Source organism: Heterodontus francisci, chromosome 15, assembly GCF_036365525.1.
Source record: "Heterodontus francisci isolate sHetFra1 chromosome 15, sHetFra1.hap1, whole genome shotgun sequence".
Taxonomy (NCBI): domain Eukaryota; kingdom Metazoa; phylum Chordata; class Chondrichthyes; order Heterodontiformes; family Heterodontidae; genus Heterodontus; species Heterodontus francisci.
This window is the reverse complement of record NC_090385.1, coordinates 92,246,701-92,273,211: the sequence shown is the minus strand read 5'-3', so window position 1 is coordinate 92,273,211 and position 26,511 is coordinate 92,246,701. Positions and strand designations below refer to the sequence as shown.

General features: G+C 44.7%; 1 protein-coding gene across 1 annotated transcript in view; it reads left to right on the top strand.

Annotated features, from left to right (window-relative positions):
- Window positions 1–3,473: 3,473 nt before the first annotated feature.
- The window catches only part of LOC137377447 (sodium- and chloride-dependent neutral and basic amino acid transporter B(0+)-like), a 320,515-nt gene continuing 297,477 nt past the window's right edge, over window positions 3,474–26,511 (top strand). The window contains exons 1-5 of the mRNA XM_068047025.1: window positions 3,474–3,620; window positions 4,156–4,309; window positions 6,111–6,242; window positions 14,917–15,084; window positions 23,853–23,952. Coding sequence (XP_067903126.1) covers window positions 3,474–3,620; window positions 4,156–4,309; window positions 6,111–6,242; window positions 14,917–15,084; window positions 23,853–23,952 — 701 coding nt within the window. The remainder of the gene's footprint in view (window positions 3,621–4,155; window positions 4,310–6,110; window positions 6,243–14,916; window positions 15,085–23,852; window positions 23,953–26,511) is intronic.

Below are 26,511 nucleotides of genomic sequence, written 5' to 3'. Positions count from 1 at the left end.
TGAAGTGGAAGAGTATAAGAAGGAGATCCAGAGTGTATGAACAAGATGGAGTGCATTAGGAGGAGATCCAGAGTGGGGACAAGGTGAAGAAAACAGGGAGGAGATACAGAGTGTGCAGACAAGATAAATAGTACAGGAAAAAGCGGAGAAGACTGACGGGAGATCTGATTGAAATGTACAAAATTTTGAGGGGCCTGGATAGGGTGGAGGTGAAGGGTCTATTCACCTTAGCAGAGAGGTCAGTGATGAGGGGGCATAGATTTATAGTGATTGGTAGAAAATTTAGAGGGGAGATGAGGAAAAACTTTTTCATCCAGAGGGTGGTGATGGTCTGGAACTCACTGCCTGAAAGGGTAGTTGAGGAGAGACCCTCAACTCATTCAAAAGGTGTATGGATATGCATCTCAAGTGCCATAAACTGCAGGGCTACGGACCAAATGCTGGAAGGTGGAATTAGAATAGGTGGATCGTTTTTCGGCCGGCACAGACACGATGGGCCAAGTAGCCTCTTTCTGTGCCTGAAACTTTCTATGATTCTATGAGATCCAGGGTGCGCAGACCAGATGAAAGGAATAAGCAAGGGATCCAGAGTGTACAGATAATATGAAGAGAATAGGGAGGAGATCCAGAGAGTGCAGACAACAAAAAGAGTACAGGGAGGAGATCCACAGTGTGTGGACAATATGAAGAGAATAGGGAGGAGACCGAGAGTGTACGGACAAGGTGACTAATACAGGGAGGAGATCCACGATGTAGGGACAACATGAAAAGTATATGGAGGGGATCCAGAGTGGTGACAAAATAAAGAGACTAGGGAGAAGATCCAGAGTGTGCTGACAAGGTGGAGAGTATAGTGAGGAGATCTAGTGTGTGCAGATGACATGAAATATATAGGGAGGGGATGTAGTGTGTGCAGACACCATGAAGTATATAGGGAGGAGATCCAGAATGTGTGGAAAAGGTGTGGAGTGTGGGGAGGAGATTCAGAGTGTGCGAACAAAATGAAGAATATGGGGAGAGGATCCAGAGACTGTAGACAGGAAGAAGAGAATAAGGAGGAGATCCGGTGTGCAGACAACATGAATCATAAAGGGAAGAGATCCAGAGACTGCAGATAAGATGGAGAGTATAGGGAGGAGATCCATTGTGAGGACACGATGAAGTGTACAGGGAGGAGATCCAGAGTCTGCAGATAAAATGAAGAGTGCAGCGAGGAGATTCAGAGTGTGCGACAAGATGGAGAGTATAGGGAGGAAATCCAGCATGTGCGAAGAAGATAAAGAGAATAGGAGGAGATTCAGAATGTTAGGACAAGATGTGCAGTATGGGGTGGAGATCCAGAGTGAACAGGCAAAATGGAGAGAATAGGAAAGAGATCCAGAGTGGGAACAAAATATTTGTTTAGGATAGAGATCCAGAGTATAGGAACAAGATGGCTAAATGCTCCTTTTTTGATAGTGGAGTGGAAAGAGTTTGTTAGTGCACAGGAACCCAGAGTTGGAACAGCAGAAGGTGTGAGTAGGGACATTGGCCTGGAGAACATAGGGAGGATTGAAGTTATGCAGGAACTTGAAGTCCTGGAAATAGATTTTAAAGTCAATGCTCAGATGTTGAGGTTTATTTTACTAATATTATAAATGTTCTTTTATTCCACAGTGTTTATTAACATTTTTAATAGACCCTCAGTTCTTTAGGCTTGTTGAAAACCCAAACTAATTAATTTTGATTTGTTCCTGGTGTACTGCTCAGTAAAATTTCCTGATGCCACAAATCAAAGCAAATCGGTTGCAATGTTGGACTGTAAACTAATTCCACCATGACATACTTCTTCATTGTCCCCCAAGACAACCTGTAATCTCTCCCATCGAAAGTCAGTAGCCTTCTGCCAGCCATGTTGCAGCTACAGGGGTAGCACTGTGTGGGAGCACTAGGACAGGCAAAGGCACCTGCAAGACAGATGCTAAGGGAATCTACAAGGGTGATTAATTGACTTATGCATAGAATATTGGATGTTTTGTTTGTCAAAGTTTGTTTGCAATGTTTGTTTTGTGGTGACTTGTATTTCAGCATTGTGGTCAAGAGGATGCCTTGATGGTCAGTAACAGAGGGCATGGGACTGTTGTTAAATGGGGAATTAGAGTTGCATTCATTAGTACCGCAGTCAGATGAGCCAATGACAGACTCCTGACCAGAAAGGGAATATGTTCATCCTCCTCCTTTTTCTCCTCCTCCCCTTCCGCTGCTCACCATGTACCTGATGGCAAGGGCTGTGCACTCATGATGGTGAAGTTGTGCAGGATGAAGTGGACCATGATAAATTGTGACACATGCTCCAAAGAGTATTGCAGAATCCCTACAGAGCCATCCAGGCAACAGAAGCATTGCTCAATCACCCCCGTTCTGCTTTATCACAAATTGTGGGCAGCATGGCTCTCGTATTCATGCTGCCCATCTGTGGGTAAGTTGTGCACCTGGAGGCATGAGCCAGGTAGTCAGCAGATAGTCCTTGTCATCCAGAAGCCACGAGCACAGAATAAGGGCATCATAACTGCTGCCAGGTCACCAGCTATTGACAAGATCTTTGATCTTCTGATAATGGTTGCACACCAGCTACATGTTCAGAGGGTGGAACTCTGCATTTGCAGTGCATCTCAGCATTTAGATGCGGTGCCTGCAAAGTAATGTGTGTACAGTCAATGAAACCCTGTGCCATGGAGAAGTCTGCTATCCTGGTGAAGCCTTGTGCACACTCCGCCTGCTTCTCTCTGGTAAGAGAGAAGGCAATGGGTTCCCCTCTCTTCACATCAGAACATCCATCACCTCGCTGAAACAACAGATGACAAGCTGTGAGAGGTTGCAGATTTCCCCTGTTCCAACCCGGAAGGAGCCCGATGTGAAGAAGCTCATGGCCATGGTTGCCTTTAGAGGCACTGGTAGTGCTCTGAGGTTACAGTCTGCCTGCAAGAGGGGACAGATTTCAGTGAGCACCTCCTTAGTTAAGCAGAGAGGTCACACACACTGTTCCTTGCTGAGATTGAGGTAGAGGAAATGTTCTTTAAAACCCTGTGTGGATATGACCTCCTGCTGAGAGCCTTTCTGCCCCTTCTCTTTCTTCCTCTTTGAGCAACTTGTCCTCTTCTCTGTCGCCTCTGCTTCTTGTCCCTGTCATACTGCAGGCCAAAGGGGATACAAACTATAGCACCCATGACTGGGAGCAAGGGGTCCAAACAGAACCGTTGAAGTCAGAACCAAGACTTTCACGAAAAGCCACACCACTCCCTGTTGACTTTTTCAACTTTAAGTAACACTACAAACCACCAAACACTTCTATGAACTTAGTAACAGCCAATAGAAATCAATCAACGACTAAACTGCAAGTAGTTGATGATCCCTTCAAATAGCGCTGGTGGGGAGTCCTTCCTGCTGCCAAATGCATGTTCAGCTGTGCAAGGAAGGCATTAGCCAATGCGCTGATGTCGGATTTGGCCCGGCTGATGTTAAAACAGTGTTACATGCTGAGCGATGTCACAATTTTCCTACTCTGCATACTTCCGGTGCACGCTCCCAATGCCCATGCTAACGACTTCCTCAAATTGCATCTGACGCGAACCACACCAAAAGTGAGTGCGTGTGACGCAGATGCCATTTTGGACCTGAAATAGCAGCTACAGCATCGAAAATGCAGGCGCTATGCATCCAACATTTGTGGCTGTAGGCTCCAAAATGGTGAGAAATAGACCAAACAAGAAGGTTCAAAGGTTTTACTGAGGTGTCCTACCCCTCCCTCCCCTTTGTGGTTTCAACATGCTTAGGGGTCAGAATGTTTGTAACTCACCACTGCTGCATTCTGCACTTTTCCATACTTCGTTTCTTTAGAATTTTGGATAAATCTGAAACTTGTGTTTCAGTCAGCCTGTGTCCCCACTGCACTTTGCCCTCTATCTGTTTGATTCCATGTGTTTGTAGCTCTTTTTGAATTGTTAATCTTTCTGGGGCAGTGTAGGGTGGGCAAGGGGTGGTGGCATGTTTCAACTTTTATTTTTGAAGATTTTCATTGGCTTTTGCTCGTTTTCTATGTTGGCAATGTTAAATTTTGAGTCCTACATCTACCAAAGTCTAACTTCCCGAATGGGCCATTTCTTCCCTTCCCTTCAGCAAGACACAACTGACGAGACAGAGACAAGTGATGAGAACATGGAGCGAGGCAACTGGGCCATAAAAACTGATTACTTGCTCTCAATGATTGGCTACACCGTGGGTCTAGGCAATGTCTGGAGATTCCCTTTCCTGGTTTACAAAAATGGAGGAGGTACAGTAGTGAAATTACAATAGAGGGAAAAGGCAGAAAATGAAGGGGAATAATTCATTGATTTATAAAGGAGACACAGGAACAAGACCCTTCCTGAATTGAACAGACAATATAAGACTGAAAAACATTGGTAGGGGAATGATTAAGGTGGTGGATAGTTCCAAATTCTACAAATAGGGCTTAAGATGTTGTAGGACTGTTGGACCATTCGGTCTTGTACAGCTTCATTAATCCATCTTTGCACCTCCCCATTGTTTATCTGAAATACTGGTTCTTTTTGATAACCCAGCAATAACACCGATATAAACCTGAAATAGCAATATTTCAGCACGAGAAGAAATTTTCCATCATTATGCCAATCCCGTAGAAGTAGCATATGCTTGAAAGTGGAGCTTCTGTTTCACCTCCAGCATCAGCTACACAATATAATTCTACTTGAAGCATGCTTTCGTTGTGCTGGCTGCCCAATGAGACTGTTTGAGCACTCTTACCTCTTTGCCAGAAGGTTGTGTGTTCAAATCCCACTCCAGAGACTTGAGTGCAAAATCTAGGCCGCCTTTCAGTGCGGTACTGAGGGAGTGCTGCACTGTCGGAGGTGCCATCTTTCAGATGAGGCAAATTATTTGGTCACTATCACATTGCTGTTTGTGGAAGCTTGCTGTCTGCAAATTGACAACTGTGTGTCCTACATTACAACAGTGACTACACTTCAAAACTACTTCATTGGTTGTAAAGCACGTGGGAGCACCTGAAATCATGAAAGATACTCTATAAATGCAAGCCTTTCTTTTTACAAGGAGCTGGGGTGTTGAGTGTGATGCTGTAGGATATGAGCCTGAATGTTATGAGTGGCTGGTTATTTTTATGTGCTTTGTACTAGGTTATGAAATAATGGAATAGTTAAGGGCCTTCCCTTCTGAGACTAATGAGGGAAGTGGGAAGTTTAGGTGAGAAATGTCATCTCACAAGGACAATAGCCTGACCTTGCTGGAAAATGCATGGTCGTCCCATTGGCAGAATTTTCAAATAACATACATTTGTCACTCATGACATACCAACCAGGAGTGCCAAAGCTATAATAGCAGGTCCCAGCAGCCAGTAAAGAGCTGCTGACAGGCTTGGTGCACAGGACCATTTCCTGGCATGATGGTGCAGAGGAACGGAGCACTGGAAAGGAAATCACTGTTGGGCAGCTGCCAGAGGTTAACAGATAGAAGCTTGCTAGTAATCAGCAACATGGCTTTCCTTTGGCACATCTTTCTCACCACAGACAGGTACCATATGTATGCTGCTCCAGTGCCCCAGCTGCTTTATGGGGAGGCTGGAATTGAATTAGTAACATAGTGTAGTGGTGAGTTCACCTTTAAGAAACTTCACCTTACACTCACACACAAGAAAAGACCTGGACCTGAGATCATGCCATGTAGATAAGTAATAAGTAGATAAGATAGTGTTTGTGTTAAATACGAATGTAAAGCCTGCAGTTATCATTTAATGAAAACTTAAGAAAACACAACACTGCAGAATTCGAGGGGCCGAATGAGCTTAGCACATAGCTGTACTCAGCCTCCAAGTTACTTTGAGCTTCCTACCTGCATTGGATGCCTTGGGCACATTGTAGCCCTCTGGCTTCATGTAAGACAGGGAATTCAGGGCAAAAGCACCTGCCATTATGTTGCCAGATTGTCGCATTAACATATCATTAGACATATTGATTTCCACTCCAATAGGGCATGTACAAATTTGATCACTTTAATATCAAGATAATCTTTTTCAGCTGTCTTTTACAATTGTTTTCCAGGAGTGTTTCTTATTCCCTACACAATCATGCTGGCACTAGCTGGGTTACCAATATTTTTTATGGAATCTTCCTTGGGACAGTTTGCCAGCCTCGGACCTGCTCAAGCCTGGAAAGCTGTTCCCATCCTACAAGGTTAGTGTTAATAGAAAGCCACGCAATTTAAAACAGTGGTTTTCCAACTATTTTATGTGTGGAATCCCTGGTAGTATCAACACATTCTGGGGGCTTCCTGTAAATACTACATGTTGCTGTGTACCCTTGGGAAAAATGACATATTCCAGAACCCCTCTGGATGTGTTGGCACACTCCCATTGACTCCGGACAAATATGGACAACCTCCCAACAGACTTCCTCTCACAACTTCTCACAATTGTTCTAAAGGAAAGCAGTGTAATTAATATAGAAAATGATATAGAAATTTGTTATGTCCTATTTTCAGCCCAGCAGCACCTCTCAGAAGTGAGTGGAAGCCTGTGACCAGTGGTGTACCACAGGGATCGGTGTTGTAGTGTATTTTAATGATTTAGACGTGAATATGGAGGTATGATCTGTAAGTTCGCACATGACACGAAAATTGGCGGTGTCGTAAATAGTGAGGAGGAAAGCCTTAGATTACAGGATAATATAGATGGGTTGGTAAGATGGGGGGAGCAGAGGCAAATGGAATTTAATCCTGAGAAGTGTGAGGTGATGCATTTTGGGGGGACTAACAAGGCAAGAGAATATACAATGGATGGTAGGACCCTAGAAAGTACAGAGGGTCAGTCGGTCCTTGGTGTACTTGTCCATAAATCACTGAAGGCAACAGCACAGGTAGATAAGGTGGTTCTGAAGGCATATGGGATACTTGCCTTTATTAGCTGAGGCATAGAATATAAGAGCAGGGAGGCTATGATGGAGCTGTATAAAATGCTAGTTAGGCCACTGCTGGAGTACTGTGTACAGTTCTGGTCTCCACACTATAGGAAGGATGTGATTGCACTGGAGAGGGTGCAGAGAAGATTCACCAGGATGTTGCCTGGGTTGGAGCATTTCAGCTATGAAGAGAGACTGGATAGACTAGGGTTGTTTTCCTTAGAGCAGAGAAGTTTGGTGGGGGGGGGGAGCGGGGACCTGAGTGAGGTATACAAAATTATGAGGGTCATTGATAGGATAGACAGGAAGAAACTTTTTCCCTTAGCAGAGGGGTCAATAACCAGGGGGCATAGATTTAAGGTAAGGGGCAGGAGGTTTAGAGGGGATTTGAGAAAACATTTTTTCACCCAGAGGGTGGTTGGAATCTGGAACACACTGCCTGAAGGGGTGGTGGAGGCAGGAACCCTCACAACATTTAAGAGGTATTTACATGAGCACTTGAAATGCCATAGCATAAAAGGCTATAGGCCAAGTACTGGAAAATGGGATCAGAATAGATAGGTGCTTGATGGCAGGCACAGATATGATGGGCTGAAGGGCCTGTTTCTGTGCTGTATAACTCTATGACTCAATGATTCCAAATGTGTTTCAAGCCCGCTTGGGGCACACAACATAGCCCTATAAAAGTGTTTATTTTGCAAGCAAAAGATTGAACAAGGCTCATCTTTACCTCATTATGATTTATTAGTATCCAGTCACAGAAATAGTATACCAATAAGGTTAACTAATACAGAGCTCTGCTAACACTGGTACTTTTGGATCCCTATTTCAGATACAAATTGGAAAATCCTTGGTTTAAATTAACAATAGTGGTCAATTGACACTAACCATATTGGATATATGCTGGCTATATTCTCTTTAGTAGACAATGGTTTAAACCAGCCTTGCTGAAGTAATGTTTGCAAACTAACAAGCAGACAGTGAAGAGACAGACACAGCGAGTGAAATGTTGTCTTTGCTAATTACAAATTTAGTCAGATATTAGATCCAATACCTGGAGAACTCTCTGTCTGTCATTCAGTTATGAATGCTGATTTTGGTTTCATGGCTTGATGAGAATTAATTTGGTTAATTGAGATTGTATTTTAGTTTTATTTGTATTCATTTTAAATAGAACAACTGGGAGCTTATCAATCATTGAAAGTGATTTGACTTCAATTTTGAACTGGTGTAAGTTGGGAGGAGGAGATTGCTACAGTTGGTTCTTTTCTGCATAGACAGTTTTATACTAGTTTCTGTAAATAGGCCTTGTCTTCGACAAACTGACTCTTGAGATCCTTTATACTGCAACGTTTAGTTATCATACCTCAGATCCAACAAATAACCCGGCTCCAAGTTACTACACATCTAAAGATTATAATTGCTCCCTAAGTAGTGTCTGCACCATGTCTGCTACACTTTGATCAAAAGTGCGAAATTGATCATTATTTTGGCTGAGGCACAAAAAAAAAGCTTGTACGTGTGTCATTCTCTTATCCTGTACTACAGTAACTGACAATGTACCACAAAGAGGCAAACCCATCACCATAGCCCATGTAGAGTCTTTAGTAAGCTGGATCTCAACTAATGGTTTGGTTATTTCACCGTGATAACTGCCCTATCTTTGGTGGAGTCTGGCCAGTTACACCTGCACTCATGGCAGAGAGGCAGCTTTTGATCCAGGAGTCTGATGAACCAAAGGGGTAAGTTTTTCACACAAAGAATAGTGTGTATCTGGAATGAGCTGCCAGAGGAGGTGGTGGCGGCAGGAACAGTAGCAACATTTAAGAGGCACCTGGACAGGTACTCGAATGAGCAAGGCATAGAGGCATATGGAATTAATGCAGGCAGGTGGGATTGGCATAGATAGGCATTATGGTCGGCATGGACGCGATGGGCTGAAGGGCCTGTTTCTATGCTGTACGACTCTATGACTATGCCTTTATGTGTGCTATTAATAGGTAATATGTCATGGGGTTAATAAGTACCTCTGACTTGTGACAGAATGTCTCAGCAGATACTTAGAATGCCTACCACATTCTTTTCTGATAGGTAATAAAAACCCAACACTGTGAAATTATTACCTTCAGCCAAAAACTAATAGGGAGATTTATTTACAAATAAGGTGATTATACAGAAGCATTAGGCACAAGACGATATGGATTCTACAAATACTTAAAACAGTAAAGGTAAAATAGAATCTTAAAAAGATTGAAATACCCAAATTAGAATGTATTTTGTAGAGAATCTGATAATCTGTTTCAGAATCTGTTACTGCTTTGTCCACTTAAATCTCATCGAGACAAATCTTTTGTTTCTTGCCCCATTACCTTGTCTTTTTGCTTTGCGCCATCATTCTTTTTGTCATTTAATCTCTCCCAACTTCCACCCTGTCACAGGCTTTCCTTTTTTAATGCTTTCATGGGATGTGAGTTTTGCGGGCAAGACCAGCATTTGTTGCTCATTCTAATTTTCCTTGAGAAGGGCAATGATGTTCACATCCCATGTAAGCATTTTAAAAAAAGGAATGAAAAAAGGCAAGGCCTGCCCTCACACAGGGAGGTGGTGGCAGTGCCGCAGTGGTAATGTCACTAACCCAGAGCCCCAGGCTAATGCTCTGCAGATATGGGTTCGAATCCCAGCACGGAAGATGGTGGAATTTGAATTCAATTAATAAATCTGGAATTAAAAACTAGTCTAATGGTAACCATGAAACCATTGTCGATTGTTGTAAAAGAAATCTGGTTCGCTAATGCTCATTAGGAAAGGAAATCTGCTGTCTTACCTGGTCTGGCCTATATGTGACTCCAGACCCACAACAATGTGGTTGACTCTTAAATGCCCTCTGAAATGGCCAAGCAAGCCATTCAGTTGTATCAAACCGCTACGAAGTCTAAGGAAAGGGATGAAACCAGACGGACAACTCAACATCGATCCAGACACCGGAAACAACAACGGCAAACCCTGTCATGTCAACCCTGCAAAGTCCTCCTTACTAACATCTGGGGGCTAATGCCAAAATTGGGAGAGCTGCCCAAAGACTAGTCAAGCAGCAGCCTGAGATAGTCATACTCACAGAATCATAGCTTACAGACAATGACCCAGACATCTGCGGCAGATGGTGAGTGAACCAAAAACCTACTTGACCTCTGCCTCACCAATCTCCCTGTTGCAGATGCATCTGTCCATGACAGTATTGGTAAGACTGACCACCGCACAGTCCTTGTAGAGACGAAATCCATCTACACACTGAGGGTGTCCACCATCATGTTGTGTAGCACGACCACAATGCTAAATGGGATAGATTTGCCCTTGTCCTTCTAATTGGTAGAGGTTGCGGGTTTGGAAGGTGTTGTCTGAGGAGTCTTGGTGCATTGCTGCAGTGCATCTTGTGGATGGTACACACTGCTGCCACTGTGCGTCAGTGGTGGAGGGAGTGAATGTTTGTGGATGGGGTGCCAATCAAGCAGGCTGCTTTGTCTTGGATGGTGTTGAGCTTTGTGAGTGTTGTTGGAGCTGCACCCATCCAGGCAAGTGGAGAATATTACATCAGACTCCTGAACAAAGAACAAAGAACAAAGAAAATTACAGAACAGGAACTGACTTCTGCCTTGTAGATGGTGGACAGGTTTGGGGAATCAGGAGGTGAGTTATTCACCGCAGGATTCTTAGCCTCTGACCTGCTCTTGCAGCCACAGTATTTATATGGCTACTCCAGTTCAGTTTCTGATCAATGGTAACCCCCAGGATGTTGATAGTGGGGGATTCAGTGATCGTAATGCCATTGAATGTCAAGGAGAGATGGTTAGATTCTCTCTTATTGGCGATGGTCATTGCCTGGCACTTGTGCAATGTAAATGTTACTTGCCACTTATCAGCCCAAGCCTGGGTATTGTCCAGGTCTTGCTGCATTTCTACACGGACTGCTTCAGTATATGAGGAGTTGTGAATGGTGATGAACATTGTGCAATCATCAGCAACCATCCCACTTCTGACCTTATGATTGAAGGAAGGTCATTGATGAAACAGCTGAAGATGGTTGGGCCTAGGACACTACCCTGAGGAACTCTGCAGTGATGTCCTGGAGCTCAGATGATTGCCCTCCAACAACCACAACCATCTTCCTTTGCGCTAGGTTTAACTCCAACCAGCAGAGAGTTTCCCGCTGGTTCCCATTGACTCCAGTTTTGCTAGGGCTCCGTGATGCCATACTCGGTCAAATACTGCCTTGATGTCAAGGGCAGTCACACTCACCTCACCTCTTGAGTGCAGCTCTTTTGTCCATGTTTGAACCAAGGCTGTAATGAGGTCAGGAGCTGAGTGGCCCTTGCGGAACCCAAACTGAGCGTTAGTGAGCAAGTTATTGCTAACCATGTGCGCCTTGATAGCACTGTCGACGACACCTTCCATCACTTTACTGATGATTGAGAGTAGACTGATGTGACGGTAATTGGCCGGGTTGGACTTGTCCTGCGTTTTGTGCACAGGACATACCTGGGCAATTTTCTGCATTGCTGGGTTGATGCCAGTGTTGTAGCTGTACTGGAACAGCTTGGCTAGGGGCATGGCAAGTTTTGGAGCACAGGTCTTCAGTACTATTGCCGGAATGTTGTCAGAACCCATAGCCTTTCTTGCTCTCACATGGAGTGACTCAAATTGGCTGAAGCCTGGCATCTGTGATGCTGGGGACTTCAGGAGGAGGCCGAGATGAATCATCAACTGGGCGCTTCTGGCTGAAGATCATTGCAAACACTGATGTGCTGGGCTCCTCCAACATTGAGGATGGGGATATTTGTGGAGCCACCTCCTCCAGTTAGTTGTTTAATTATCCACCACCATTCCTGATTGGATGATGCAGGACTACAGAGCTTCGATCTGATCCTTTGGCTATGGGATCATTTAGTTCTGTCTATTGCATGCTGCCTGCGCTGGTTAGCATGCAGGTAGTCCTGAGTTGCAGCTTTACCAGGTTAACACCTCATTTTGAGGTATGCCTGGTGCTGCTCCTGGCATGCCCTCCCGCATTCTTCATTGAACCAGGGTTGGTCTTGTGGCTTGATGGTAATGGTAGAGTGGGGGATATGCCGGGCCATGAGGTTACAGATTGCAGTTGAGTACAATTCTGCTGCTGCTGATGGCCCACAGCGCCTCATGGATGTCCAGTTTTGCATTGCTAGATCTGTTATAAATCTATCCCATTCAGCACAATGGTCATGCCACACAACACGATGCAGGTTATCCTCAATATGAAGACGGGCTTTTGTCTCCACAAGGACTGTGCAGTGGGCACTCCTACCAATACTGTCATGGACAGATGCAGACAAATTAGTGAAGACGAGTTCAAGTAAATCTTTCCCTCTTGTTGGTGTTCTCACCACCTGCCACAGACCCAGTCTGGCAGCTATGTCCTTTAGGACTCGGCCAGTAGTGGTGCTACCGAGCCACTCTTGGTGATGGACATTGAAGTCCCCCACCCAGAGTACATTCGGCACCCTTGTCACCCTCAGTGCTTCCTCCAAGTGGTGTTTAACTTGGAGGAGTACTGATTCATCAGCTGAGCGGGGGTGGTAGGTTGCAATCAGCAGGAGGTTTCCTTGCTCTTGTTTGACCTGATGCCATGAGATGTCATGACATCTGCTGTCAATATTGAGGACTCCCAGGGAAACTCCCTCCCAACTGTATACCACTGTGTTGCCACCTCTGCTGGGTCTGTCCTGCTGGTGGGACAGGACATGTCCAGGGATGGTGATATCTGGGACATTGTAAGTTATGATTTGATGAGTATGACTATGTCAGGCTATTGCTTGACTAGTCTGTGGGACAGTTCTCACAACTTTGGCACAAGACCCCAGATGTTAGTAAGGAGGGCTTTGCAGGGTCAACAGGGCTGGGTTTGCCATTGTTGTTTCCAGTGCCTAGGTCAATGCTGGGTGGTCCATACGGTTTCATTCCTTATTGACTTCATAGGCCATTTCAGAGTCAACCACATTGTTGTGGGTCTGGAGTTGTATGTAGGCCAGACCAGGTAAGGACAGCAGATTTCCTTCCCTAAAGGGAATTAGTGAACCAGATGGGTTTTTACGTGTCCATCGTTAGACTAGCTATTTAATTCCAGATTTTTATTAAATTAATTCAAATTCCACCTTCTGCCATGGTTGGATTCCAACCCATGTCCCCAGACCAATACTCTGGGTCTCTGAGTTACAACCTCCCCTTTACACCTAATACACCTTATCAGGGGTGAACCTGAGTTGTTATATTGGGAGGGCCTTATTGTCCTAAAAATGTTCTTCTTAATACGAAATACCCAGTTGTGTCTCGAGTTCTTTCTTTAAACCATGGGGTGAAAGTCTGCCCTGACATTATCCACCTTCAATGAGCTTCTGGAGTCTTAAACACTCAGGTTTAACATATCTTCCCTGATTGGGTTCCGTGGTGGGGGATGGGAGGGCCAGAGAATCAAAGTGGCAGTGGCAGTCATAGAACCCAACGTTGGGATTACTGGGCACGGTCCTTCCGCGGGCGGGGAACTTCCATGGCAGCACCTCTGCTGCTCTGCAACGGGACTCTAGTCTTAATATTTAAAATGCCTTTCTGCATTAATTCCAATGTCATCCACCATGATCTTCTCATCTGTTGCCGATCTGGAGCTCGACCTTCACTTTCCTGTCCACAAGAAGCTGGTGCCATGGAGGAGGGGAAGGGGTCAACTCTGCATTTTGTTTGTAGGGGTGGCAGCCTTTTAAACATGGGGCCAGCACCTGCTCCCACATTAGGTGACACCATTCACCGTGTCGCCGATGCCACCGCTGTCACGTGATTGGGGGAGCGGCTGCTGTCAGTATGTTAAGTGGCCGTCAGCTGCAGAATTGCAGTGGTGCGGGTCCTGTGCAGGGCAGCTGCCTTTATCTGCACCCACTGCCGTTCCCAGTGGCAGGACAACAAAATCCAGCCCAAAGTATGGCTGTTTGTTGTTTTAGTTCCTCTTAACCATCTGTAGAGCTGTGGGCTTCACAATCAGACACACTATGGTGTGGAAGAGTCTTGTTTTCTGTCATGGTCCAATAATTCTTTCTTATCTGTGAAAAAGCAGCTTGCAGCTGCTTTATGTTATTTTGTAAAGTCTTTTGGCCTTGCAAAACATGCTATTATAGCAAATTTGGTCAAGCTTTTAAGTTTGGTCAACATATATCAAACCTGTAATCTTACAGCCAAGGTTGAACTGAGGCCCTGTCTGCCCTCTCAGGTAAACGATCCCATGGCACTATTTCGAAGAATAGCAGGGGAGTTATCCAATATTTACCTTTCTGCCAACATCACAAAAACAGATGATCACATTGTTGGACCTTGCTGTATGCATATTGGCTGCCATGTTTCCTGCATTAGGAGTGGCGCAGTGGTTAGCATCACAGCCTTACAGCTCCAGCGACCCGAGTTTGGTTTTGGGCACTGCCTGTACGGAGTTTGCAAGTTCTCCCTGTGCCCGTGTGGGTTTCCGTCGGGTGCTCCGGTTTCCTCCCACAGCCAAAGACTTGCAGGTTGATAGGTAAATTGGCCATTATAAATTGCCCATAGTGTAGGTAGGAAAATTGTGGGGATGTGGTAGGGATTAATGTAGGATTAGTATAAAATGGGTGGTTGATAGTGGCACAGACTTGGTGGGCCAAAAGGGCCTGTTTCAGTGCTGTATCTCTCTATTACAACAGTGACTACACTTCAAAAAGTACTTTATTGGCTGTAATGTGCTGTGGCTGTGACAGGTGCTACATGAATGCAAGTTCTCTCTTTCTTTCTTATAATTGTGCATTTGCAACAAAACAAAATTGTTTTGTCGAATGTACTTTCGTGCATGTGAAAATTAAACAGTTTTCCTATGATATTTTATTCTAAATTCCTTTGTTGTCAATTGAAGGTGTGGGTCTCCTGACAGTTATTGCGTCAACATTTCAAGGCCTTTACTACAACTGCATCATTAGCTACTGCCTGTTCTACTTTTTCGTTTCCTTCCAGTCTCCTCTGCCATGGGTAGACTGTTACAGTTGGTGGGGTGCAGAAGAAACATGCAACGCGGTTCCCAAAGGTACAATGTTAACTTCTATTTGGTAAAGTATAAAGTTCAACTTGTTCAGCTGAAGATTTTTCATTCTGTTTGTAAGAAAAATTTGGTATTCATTGCCTACAGATATAATGTAAATGTTCCCACGAATGCATGGAGGTAAGATAAAGATGTTAGCAAGTCAAATAATATTTCAACATTCATGCTTCTACATGGAGTTACCTTATCAGAATATAATGAGGCTGTGAATATCACCAATGAGATAATGGACCATTTCTAGGATCCTGTACTCCCAGCAGGAAGTGGTCCTCGCAGAGGTCACCTCTTAGGATGTACATCCTGCAGATTGATACTCGTGCTGCTAGACTCAATATTCACTGCCTCCATCACCAGTGCACCATGGCTGCAGCATGTACAATCTACAGGATACAATGCAGCAACTCATCAAGATTGCTTTGATGCACTACCATCCCTCTGTGACCGCTACTATCAAGAAGGATACGAACAGCAATGTCTTGGCAACACCATTACCTCAAAATCATACATTATCCTGACTCAGACATATATTGCTATTTCTTCAGCATTGCTGAGCCAATATCCAGACCTAACACCATTGTAAGAACCCCATCATCGCAAGGACTACAGCAGTTCAAGTAGAAGGCCCACCTCCACCTTCTCAGGATAACTAGGAACAGGCAATTAATGTGGCATTGCCAGCATTGTCCACTTTCCAGAAACAAATAAGGAAATGTTCCACTTCCTTTTAGGAGAGCCAGAGCACAGAATCACCTCCCAATTCTCCTGAATTGATGCTTGAATGTTTCAATGCTTAGGTCTGAATAGTGTAAAAGACTCCCTTATCAAACAGTTTACTGAGTTCAGATACATGGAACAAGCAAAATGTTATGATCAGATGAGAAAGGGGTCCAGGGGTTCCCTCTCAGTCTTTTCCTGGTTTGACTGTAATAGCGTTTAATTTTTAAAAGCAATGTGTTTTAGCTTCTGTGAATTCTTGTTCACTGCTCTCCAATTGTAATGGCAAAGAAATGAACCAAACAGGTTTTCTTAGGTTTAAACAAGAAAGCTGTAAGTTTATTAACCTTAAAACTCTAATTCAGTTAAAACTACTACGAATACATGATGCGACCATGCTAGTATGTGCATATGCGATAAATACACAGGCAGATAGAGATGGAAGAGGAGAAAGAATAAAGGGGAAAAGTTTGAAGCAATAGCTGGAGTTCATTTCCCATCTTTTGAGTTTGATGTAGAGTCTTTGATTGCAGTTAAATCTTGCCATTTCTTTGGGGCCCAGTGCACGATTTCAAACTTGTTTCGATGGTTTTCTGTCTTGAGGCTCAGTTTCCTTTCGTGGGTCCCTGTCTTTGCATGAGAGGGCGAGAGAGACCTTCTTTCTCTTTTGTCTTCATATTGCAGTCTGACCCAAACTGGTCTTGAACACAATTCAAAACCAAACATGGGCCAGCCGTTTAGTCATCTGAACAGTTTTTTTTTAAACAAACTCTCATTTGTTTTTGTGGCTTCTCCATCTTAGCAGTGGGGCGGGTTGGGGGTGGGAATGGAATGCTGGCTTTTTACACATTCATTCTGGTGATCAAAATCCATTTGGGTTAATTGGATCAGGGAGCAGTTCCATTGTCTTCTCCAGGCAACTGCCTTTTAGAATGCAAATGTTTCCAGCCACTGCTGTGATTTCTTTAAAACAAGTCATCTTTTTAGCCCAGTAATAGTTTAAAATTAAAGTTTCATATGATGAAATTAATATGCCTCATTCTTGACAGGTGGGATTTTCATGACAAATACAAGACAAAGATTTCTGGAATTAGTTCCTTTTACTTAAAAATCAGCAAGAGATTAGAAATAAGCACCTGATAGCAATGTCACAAAGTAAAAAAAAAAGTAATCCCAGATCACACATCACAGATCTGCCCCTTTATTTAAGCTCAAGCAAAAATAATCAATAGTGTCATATGTACGAACACCAGTGAGTGGTCAGTTTGGCAGTGACTTCATATAGCTCTTTAATTGGCAACCAAACAAGTTGGCCTCCTGACTGCAGCTGCAAATATCTTTTGCAACATCTTTTATACTCTTTCTCAGGGGTGGACTTGGGTGTTATATTGACAGGAACTTATTGTCCTATAAAGGTTCCCCAGAATACAAAATGATCAATTGAATTTTGAGTTCTTTGTCTAAAAGTCAGCCCTGAATGTTATCCACTTGCCAGGAGTTTCTACAGTTTTCACACATGCCTCTGCCTTTGATCAATGAGGCCTTTACATCATTTCCCCTTAATCTTGTCCTATACTGTTTGCCATGATTAGTTCCACAACTTCCTCAAAACATTCCATCTTCAACCTTCAAACTAACTTTCAGGGGCTTAATTGTTCATATTTGCCTCTTATCAGTTATTTATGCCCAAAGCTGTTCATAAGGCTTGTTAATGAGCTGTTCATAATGGCTATCCAGTCTAACCATTCTTATTTCTTATACACACTAGTTAACACTTGCATTCCAGCAAGAGTTGATTCCAGTTCCTCTTATCAGTATGGTCTGGCGATGTGCTTGTTTTCTGTCATGGTCCAAAGGTTCATTCCTACCCAGGGTCTTCCGTATCTGTGAAAAGCAGCTTGCAGCATTCAGCAGTTTATTTTACTTTAATAAGTTCTGCAGCCCTGCGAAGCATGCTGGTACATGAAATTTGGTCAATCTTGAAATTTCGTCAAGCTGCAGTAATCTGTATTCTTACAATAGGTTGGAAAAGGGGGTTGGATTGTAGGCAAATATAGGCCAAATATTTTTCAAGCTCCAAACTGAATATTGATGCTGGGATATTTATTTAAAAAAAAAACAAAATGGAAATAAAGAGAAAATAATGAAATTGAGGTGAATAAATTGGGCAAGTGTTTTAAATAATTATAGCGAATATTCATATTCGCTAAGAAAATTACTAATAACTGATATTCTATGACATCAGCTATTGCTTCACCATCACAGTTTGTGAGTTCAAAAGTTGACAAAAATCTCAGTCCAGGGAGATTGGAGTTCCCCAGAAATGACAGTGATCTGAAGATTGAGTCCATCTTTGGGCACTACATCATCTCCCAGCACATGACCTCAGTTCCTTGGAGCGACAGAGCAGCAATGTCGTAGGAAAACCATCACCCTGAGTCCTGCACCATTCTGATTTGGACATAGATCATTGTTGCTATGTCAGTATTCTGGAATTCTCTGCCTAACACAGGGACCTTGCAGGAAGACCTACTACCCCCTTCTCAACTAGGGATGGGCAAAAATATGGCCGTTTGTGAATTTAATTCAGTTAATTGAATAAATCTGGAATTAAAATCTAGCCATCAGTAATGGTGGCCATGAAACTATTGGATTGTTGTTAAAATCTCATCTGCTTCACTAATGTCCTTTAGGGAAAGAACTCTGCTGTCCTTACGTGGTCTGGCCTATTTGTGACTCTAGACCTACAATACTGGGGTTGCCTTTTAACTGTCCTGTAAAATTGCAATAGCAAGCCACCAAGTCAGCTCATCAGCACATTCTCAGGGGCGATTATGGATGGGTAATAAATACTGAGCTTTCCAGCGATGTCCACAACACATGAATGAATAAAAAAATCACATTTATAAAATCTATCCTCATGAAGGTTATGCCTTCCATCCTCCTTTTTAGTTACAACTAAAATCACAGTGCTATCCTGAATAACATTTATTTATTACACATATTCAGATCTTTAAAAGGAGATGTGCATTGTTGAAAAAGAGTTAAATGGGAAAATGGGATTCTGTGGTTTATGTAAAGGAGCGATGAATAAAAAAAAGCAGAGATAATGGTGGTTTGTGCAGGATATTGGTTAGGCCTCGGTTTTAATACAGTGCAGAGTTCCATTATAGAAAGGATGCTGGAGACATGGAAAAGATGCAGTGTTTATGCAGTAGGATGGAGCCAGAGATGAGAGGATATGATGAGAGACTGAAAAAACCCCCTGAATTTTTGTGGTTGTGATACTGGACTAGTTACTGCACGGTATGAGAATTCAAATTCAACTGAGTTGTGAAATTGGATTCAACAAATATTGGAGCAAAATACAGCAGATTCTGGAAATCAGAAATAAAAACAGAAAATGTTGGAAATACTCAGCAGGTCAGGCAGCATCTGTGGGGAGAGAAACAGAGTTAACGCTTCAGGTCTGTGACCTTTCATCAGAACTGGTTTCAAGTAATGTTGAATGTCTAGGAGATGTCTGTAACCATGGATGTAGAGGCCTGCTCAAGTCACAAAAAAAAACCCGACCCGAACCCGAAGGAACCACATGGGACCTGAGCTCGACACGGTCCGAGCCCCTCCATTTCCCCCCCGAGCCCGACCCGACCTGCCCTGACCCGACCCGAGGCCGACGCGACCACCGCAGTGTTCCCTTTACTTACCTTCCGACTCCCAATCTGCCGGAAGTTGCAGCATGAGCGTGATGCCATCATAGAGATGCTCACACGCTCACTGCGCAGACTCACTTTCCTTGCTTGATGTCCCGGACTCCCAGCTCAGTTAAGTTTTTAACTTTTAACACTTACTTTGCTGTGCGTGTCCGACCCAGAAATGGCCTGACCCGACCCGTGCCCGAAGGTCGGACCCAGATGAGCAGCCCGACCCGACCCAAACCCTACTCATGCTGTCAGCTCCCATCAGGTTAGGGTCAGGTAGCAGGCCTTTACATGGGTGGATCCGAAAAACGAAGAGTGGAATTTCAGTTGAAATCCATGTGGAATACGTCAGAGCTAGAGACAATTGCTAAGGAACAAGATGGGGCTGTGAAAGCGAGTTTTGGTAGTTACTTGATCAAACATGGGAGGGGAAATTGGAAGCCAAGAAGGTGAACAAGGTAAAAGAGACAAATGGAAATCCCGTCGGAGAGCAGAGCAGAACTTCTTCGAGGTAGGCATTCCTGGAAGAGAAGTGACAGTGAATTAAACACTAATACAAACGCAAAATACTGCAAAATAAAAACAGAAAATATTGGAAACACTCAGCAGGTTAGGCAGCATCTGTGGAGAGAGAAACAGAGTTAATGGCTGGAAGTTTACGCCCCCGGCGTGCAATAGTGAGAGGCGGAGGTGCCGTTCCTGTCGCCTTCCCACCCCACTGCAATTTTACAAGTTGCGACGGCAGTAACAAACAGCCTGCTCACCCGAGTCCAATTAAGGCCCTTAAGTGGCCGATTAATTGCCACTTAAGGGCCTCCTCCCACCTCCTTGCGGGCTGCAGGGGTGGGGCCCTCCTGATCAGGCACCTTGTGACCCATCGAGGACCCCTTCCATGGCACAAGCCACCCCCACTGCAGCACATTTCCCCCCACCCCCCCTCAACCGACTCAACCGATAGGCAACATGGTTTTGTGCAGGGAACGTCATGTCTTACCAACTTAATAGAATTCTTTGAGGAAGTGACAAAGTTGATTGATGAGGGAAGGACTGTAGATGTCATATACATGGACGTCAGTAAGGCGTTTGATGAGGTTCCCCATGGTAGGCTGATGGAGAAAGTGAAGTCGCATGGGGTCCAGGGTGTACTAGCTAGATAGATAAAGAACTGGCTGGGCAACAGGAGACAGAGAGTAGCAGTGGAAGGGAGTTTCTCAAAATGGAGACGTGTGACCAGTGGTGTTCCACAGGGATCCGTGCTGGGACCACTGTTGTTTGTGATTTACATAAATGATTTGGAGGAAAGTATAGGTGGTCTGATTAGCAAGTTTGCAGACGACACTAAGATTGGTGGAGTAGCAGATAGTGAAGGGGACTGTCAGAGAATACAGCAGAATATAAATAGATTGGAGAGTTGGGCAGAAAAATGGCAGATGGAGTTCAATCAGGGCAAATGCGAGGTGATGCATTTTGGAAGATCCAATTCAAGAGTGAATTATACAGTAAATGGAAAAGTCCTGAGGAAAATTGATGTACAGAGAGACTTGGGTGTTCAGGTCCATTGTTCCCTGAAGGTGGCAACGCAGGTCAGTAGAGTGGTCAAGAAGGCATACGGCATGCTTTCCTTCATTGGACGGGGTATTGAGTACAAGGGTTGGCAGGTCATGTTACAGTTGCATAAGACATTGGTTCGGCCACATTTGGAATACTGCGCGCAGTTCTGGTCGCCACATTACCAAAAGGATCTAGATGCTTTGGAGAGGGTGCAGAGGAGGTTCACCAGGATGTTGCCTGGTATGGAGGGCGCTAGCTATGAAGAGAGGTTGAGCAGATTAGGATTATTTTCATTGGAAAGACGGAGGTTGAGGGGGGACCTGATTGAGGTGTACAAAATCATGAGAGGTATAGACAGGGTGGATAGCAAGAAGCTTTTTCCCAGAGTGGGGGTTTCAATTACTAGGGGTCACGAGTTCAAAGTGAGAGGGGAAAAGTTTAGGGGGGATATGCGTGGAAAGTTCTTTACGCAGAGGGTGGTGAGTGCCTGGAACGCGTTGCCAGCGGAGGTGGTAGACGCGGGCACGATAGCGTCTTTTAAGATGTATCTAGACAGATACATGAATGGGCAGGAAGCAAAGAGATACAGACCCTTAGAAAATAGGCGACATGTTTAGATAGAGGATCTGGATCGGCGCAGGCTTGGAGGGCCGAAGGGCCTGTTCCTGTGCTGTAAATTTTCTTTGTTCTTTGTTCTCTTTGTTCCCCTTGCCTTGCTGGGGCCCGGCTGATTGGCTCTGGAGAGGCCCCACACTCTTGACTCTATGTCAGGGCCTCCTCCATTGCTGTTCCTCAAGCTGGGTGCAGTCCCAGCAGTGGCCATCGCTCCCAGTGGCACTGTTGGGGCTGAGAGTTGCTGGCCCGCTGATTGGTCAGCAGCTCTCGGAGACGGGACTTCCTGCCTCAGAGGAGCAGAAGTCCCGCCCGAGGCCAATTAAGTAAAATCACTGCATGGTTTTCCGGCCCGGCAGAGGTGGGCTCGCCCCGACTGTTTGGCTGGTTGGTGGGGCCTCCGCTGCCAAGAAGAATTCCGGCCAATGTTTCAGGTTGATGACCTTTCATCGGAACCAGCTAGGTGAAAGGTCATCGACCTGAAATGTTAACTGTTTCTCTCTTCATAGATGCTGCCAGATCAGCTGAGTGTTTCCAGCAATTTCTGGTTTTATTCAACAAATATTGGATTCAGTTCAACCACTTTGTTTAATTTGAATTTATGAGCTAGCACCAGAGAAAAAATAAAAGTGTGAAAGTTGTCAGATTGTCATAGAATCCTTCAGAGAATGGAACCTGGGCCACCTAGCCTTCACCCACTCCCCCAGCTAGTCTGACCTCTGTGTGACTCTTCCTCCATATTATATGGTGGACTCTTACACCCAGAATTTCCTCAAGGCTTCTCCAAATCAGTGGAAACTGAGGACAGACAGGCATATGGCTTTCTCCTGAAGTGATGCTGACTCATCGGGAGGGAATTGCCAGCAATCGATGTCCTCTGAAGTGGCCCAGCAAGCCACTCAGCTGTAAAGAGAAACAAAACTGCCATGCCGAAAGGTATAAATGTAGTCTGGTCAGTGAGAATTAAAAAGAACACAAACTGTATTCAGTATGACCGATATTGAAAAGAGGGGAACATTGTAAAAGGGTAACAAAATGAAAGATTATTTTATGGGTTTGGATCATTATAAAGGAGATATCGGGCTGAATATTATCAGCGTGCCACTGCGTGGCCCCAGCAATACTACATGCGGGGGCTCATTTAAATGGAGGGGGCGGAGCTGCCGCCCCCGATGATGTAGCGGGGGAGGCTGCCGCGTCCCCAGCAACGGCGACTGCTGCCACCGCGCAGGTGCCAGCGCCATTTTTGAAGGGCTTCAAGCCCTTAGAAGTAATTTGAATTTTTAAAGTGATATTGTGGTGCATTGTGTGTAAAAATTTAAATAAATGCTGGAGGTCCTTTCCCACCCCCCACCCCACCAATGTTTGTTTTCAGGGCAATATCAGCGAAATGAACTTTTTACTCCCAACCCGAACTTCACCCCCCCCCCCCCAACCTCTTTACTTTTACCTTTCAACCCCTTCCTACCATTCCCACAACCAAGAGGAATAGTTTTCCCCACTTTGCCCACCTCCCCCCCCCCCCCCCCGCCGCCCTGAAAGCTTTATTCCTCTCTGCTCCCCACCAGTGTCTGGCCTCGGAACTCCAATGGAGTTCTGAAGGCGCACAAGTTGCGGCCAGTTGGCTGTAAAATCAGTGTGGGTCACCCGGCAGTGGCAGGTAAGTTAATTTGCATTTTAATTTATCCTAATTTTTATATTTTAATGAAGGCCTCGCCACCAAGCGGTGGGGGGGGGGGAGGGGGGCACCGAGGCCTCTCCACCGCCGCCAATATCTTGCGGGGCCTTCTCGGCATCATGAGTCGAGGCGGGATGCTCCCGCTCGCATTTTACGGGCCTCCCCTCCACGACCCACGATGCGAGGGGCTGGTAGAATTCAGCCCATTATCTTCATATTCGGCGAGCTAAAAAGTATTTTATTTTCATTCGAGGGGGCGATTGGAGTAAAATTTTACTTGGAGTAAAAAAGTTACTGAAAATTATTATTGGTACCAATTTAATCACTGTGGTTAAAAGGAAATTGGATGAAGACTGAAAATATATTTAATCTGTACAGAGAATGAACAGGGAATTATGATTAGAATAGAAAGGTCTGGTATAGAGCACAGGAACAATATGACAAATGATCTTTTTCTGTGATGAGTTTTCCATGACTCTATTTTACCCATGTTTCAGATCCCATATGCAATTTTACATCGTCATCTGGAAGTCATGGCAATAGTACGACCTGCACAAATATCTTAATACAAAAGAGCCGAAGTGAGCATTACTGGGAGTAAGTATAAATTCTATAGGTAGCGGCAACTCTAGCTATTACTGCTAGGTGAAGTTAGTATATTGAATGTGCTGTTTATTGGTTTAATGAAACTGTACTCTTTAGGAATAGATTTGAGGGGAGGGGACTGATTTCTGTGTTCAGCACTATTCTGGCAGGGGTGGGGGCAGTTTGCAGGGTGGTCATGGAGTCAGTGTGGGACCAGAACCATTTTCAGCCTGGGCTCTATGTCATAATGAGGTGTATCCGGGGCTGTAAATAACCCAACACTAGCACTGATGGAGCCAATTAAAACTGGCCCTGGAGAATACAAAAGGAAGGAGGTAATGTTGAACTTAAATACAAGAACAGTTGGGGTATTGCATTCAAATTTGGCCACTCCATTATAGGAAGTAGAAACATACTGACCTGATACAAGTGGAAAACATAAGCAGGATACTAGAGATGAAGGATTACAGTTATGAACATAGGAACATGAATGGACAATTCAGCCTCTCAAGCCTGTTCCAGATTTCCAATATCCATTGTGTGAAGAAGTGTTTCCTGACATCACCCTGAGCCCTGAGCCTATCTTTAAGGCTATTCTTCCTTGTTCTGGGCTCGCCCACGAGAGAAGATAACAGTTCTCGATCAACTCCATTAGTCATCTTCAACATCTTAATTAGATCACCCCTTCATATTCTAAACTTTAAGCAATACAAGCCTAGTCTTTGCAACCTGTCATCATAATTTAACACTTCTAGACCCGGTATCATTTTGGTGAATATGCTTGGCACCCCCACCAAGGCCAGTGTATCCTCCTGAGTTGCAGCACACAGAACTGAATGCAATACTCCAAACTGTTCTCTAAATGGGATCGAGGCAGAGCTTTATATAACTTCAACGTAACATCCATCCCTTTATACTTCAATCCTCTTAAGATAAAAGTCAATATTCAATTAACCTTTTAAATTACTCTTTGTAACTATTCACAAAGTTTGTGATTTCTGTATTTGGACTACTAAACCTCTCTGGACATGAATTTAGGTTGTGTAGTGCCACTTGAAGTGGTGTTGTGGAGACCTACCGCCACTTTCTGGCCACGTGGCATTCTGGGAGGAGTAGGGTGCAGACAGGAGCGTCCCTAACATGCACGGGAAGGCTCTGATTCGGTGAAATCCTGAAGTCACAGAGCCGAAGCAGCTGATGCGACACCAGGATCCCTAACTTAGGCAACATCATTGCAGGCAACGGATTTGTACATCATTCACCAAAGACCAGGCGTTCTGCTGCAAGATGGGCGCTGAAGCAATGGATGTTTTTGAGGAACTTTGACAAGAGCAGAGTAGATGGAAGCATTGTGCTTGGATTTTGAAGGTGCTTTTTGCCAGTTGCTGAATACAATTAAGGAGGAAAGAGTACTACTTGGCCCAGGTATGGCGCTGTTGTTGCAGTGACTCCTGATCTGTAACATGATCAGGAAATGGAATGGTGAAGGCAAAGAGGGAAGCTCTGTGTGAAGGGAGGGAGGAAAGGAGGGAGGAAGAGGAGGAAGGGAGGAGGAAGAGGAGGCAGGAAGGAGGCATTCTGGCACCCATGTAAGTGGACATGCTGTGAGGGAGTGGATTGTGAGGCTCTGCTTCCATTGAAACAACATTCCTATACCAAATGACCCGCCATTCTTTCATCCATTTCAGTCTTACCATCACTATATCCCCTCGGCCAGCACCCAGCAATAAAAATCATCAACGGAGATATTCACCAAACATCTCTATACAACAACACATTCAATTATACAAACAGAAATGAGCTATTCACTCTTGTAAATTCCCTTAGTGCCTTCTAATGGATGTCTTTACCTGTTCTAAAGGTCCTACACAGTTTTACCTCAGTTGCTGCAGCATGGTTACTGACTTTCACTGGGGGAGACTGGGCCTTGAAGGACTGTCTTCAGACTGCACCACCGCGGCATAGGAAGCAGCAGTTTGGCTGGCTAGCTGAAAAGCTACAGCTGGGACACTGGCGGAGGTACAGTGGTGAATGTTGTCATCTTGAGAGAGCAGGTGCGTGCTCCATGGTGGCATTGCCACTTCCACCTTTGCAATCCTAGTAATCTACTCAAGGACAGATTGCTGGCCTGCTGTGACAGCCTACAAGCTCTTTTGAGCACTGCGAATTTCGCAGACATGATGACAGTAGTCTGAGTCCACATGGCAGCAAGAATGGCTCTCATGATTTCCATCTGAGCTTCTACTGCAGCATTGAGTCTTTGGGTAGTTTCCACCTGTGCTGAGACCTCAGCCACCAGATGCTCCGTCATGGGTCGATCCGCAAGTGCTCTCATGGACCTGGCCACCATTTCCATGATGGAAAGGGTGGCCTCCAAGTTGTGTGCGATGATGTCTGCCGGACTCCTCCATGCTCCTTGACAGTGACTGGAAGCTGTCTAGCAGGCCCGCCAACCCTCCAAACATCTCGGTGTGCATGGTCATCAGTGTTTTTCTGTCCGCCACCCCAATGAGGTCCTCGTCTGTGTCTGCTGTAACGGAACTCATCTGTGATCCTTTGGGGAGGTTGCAC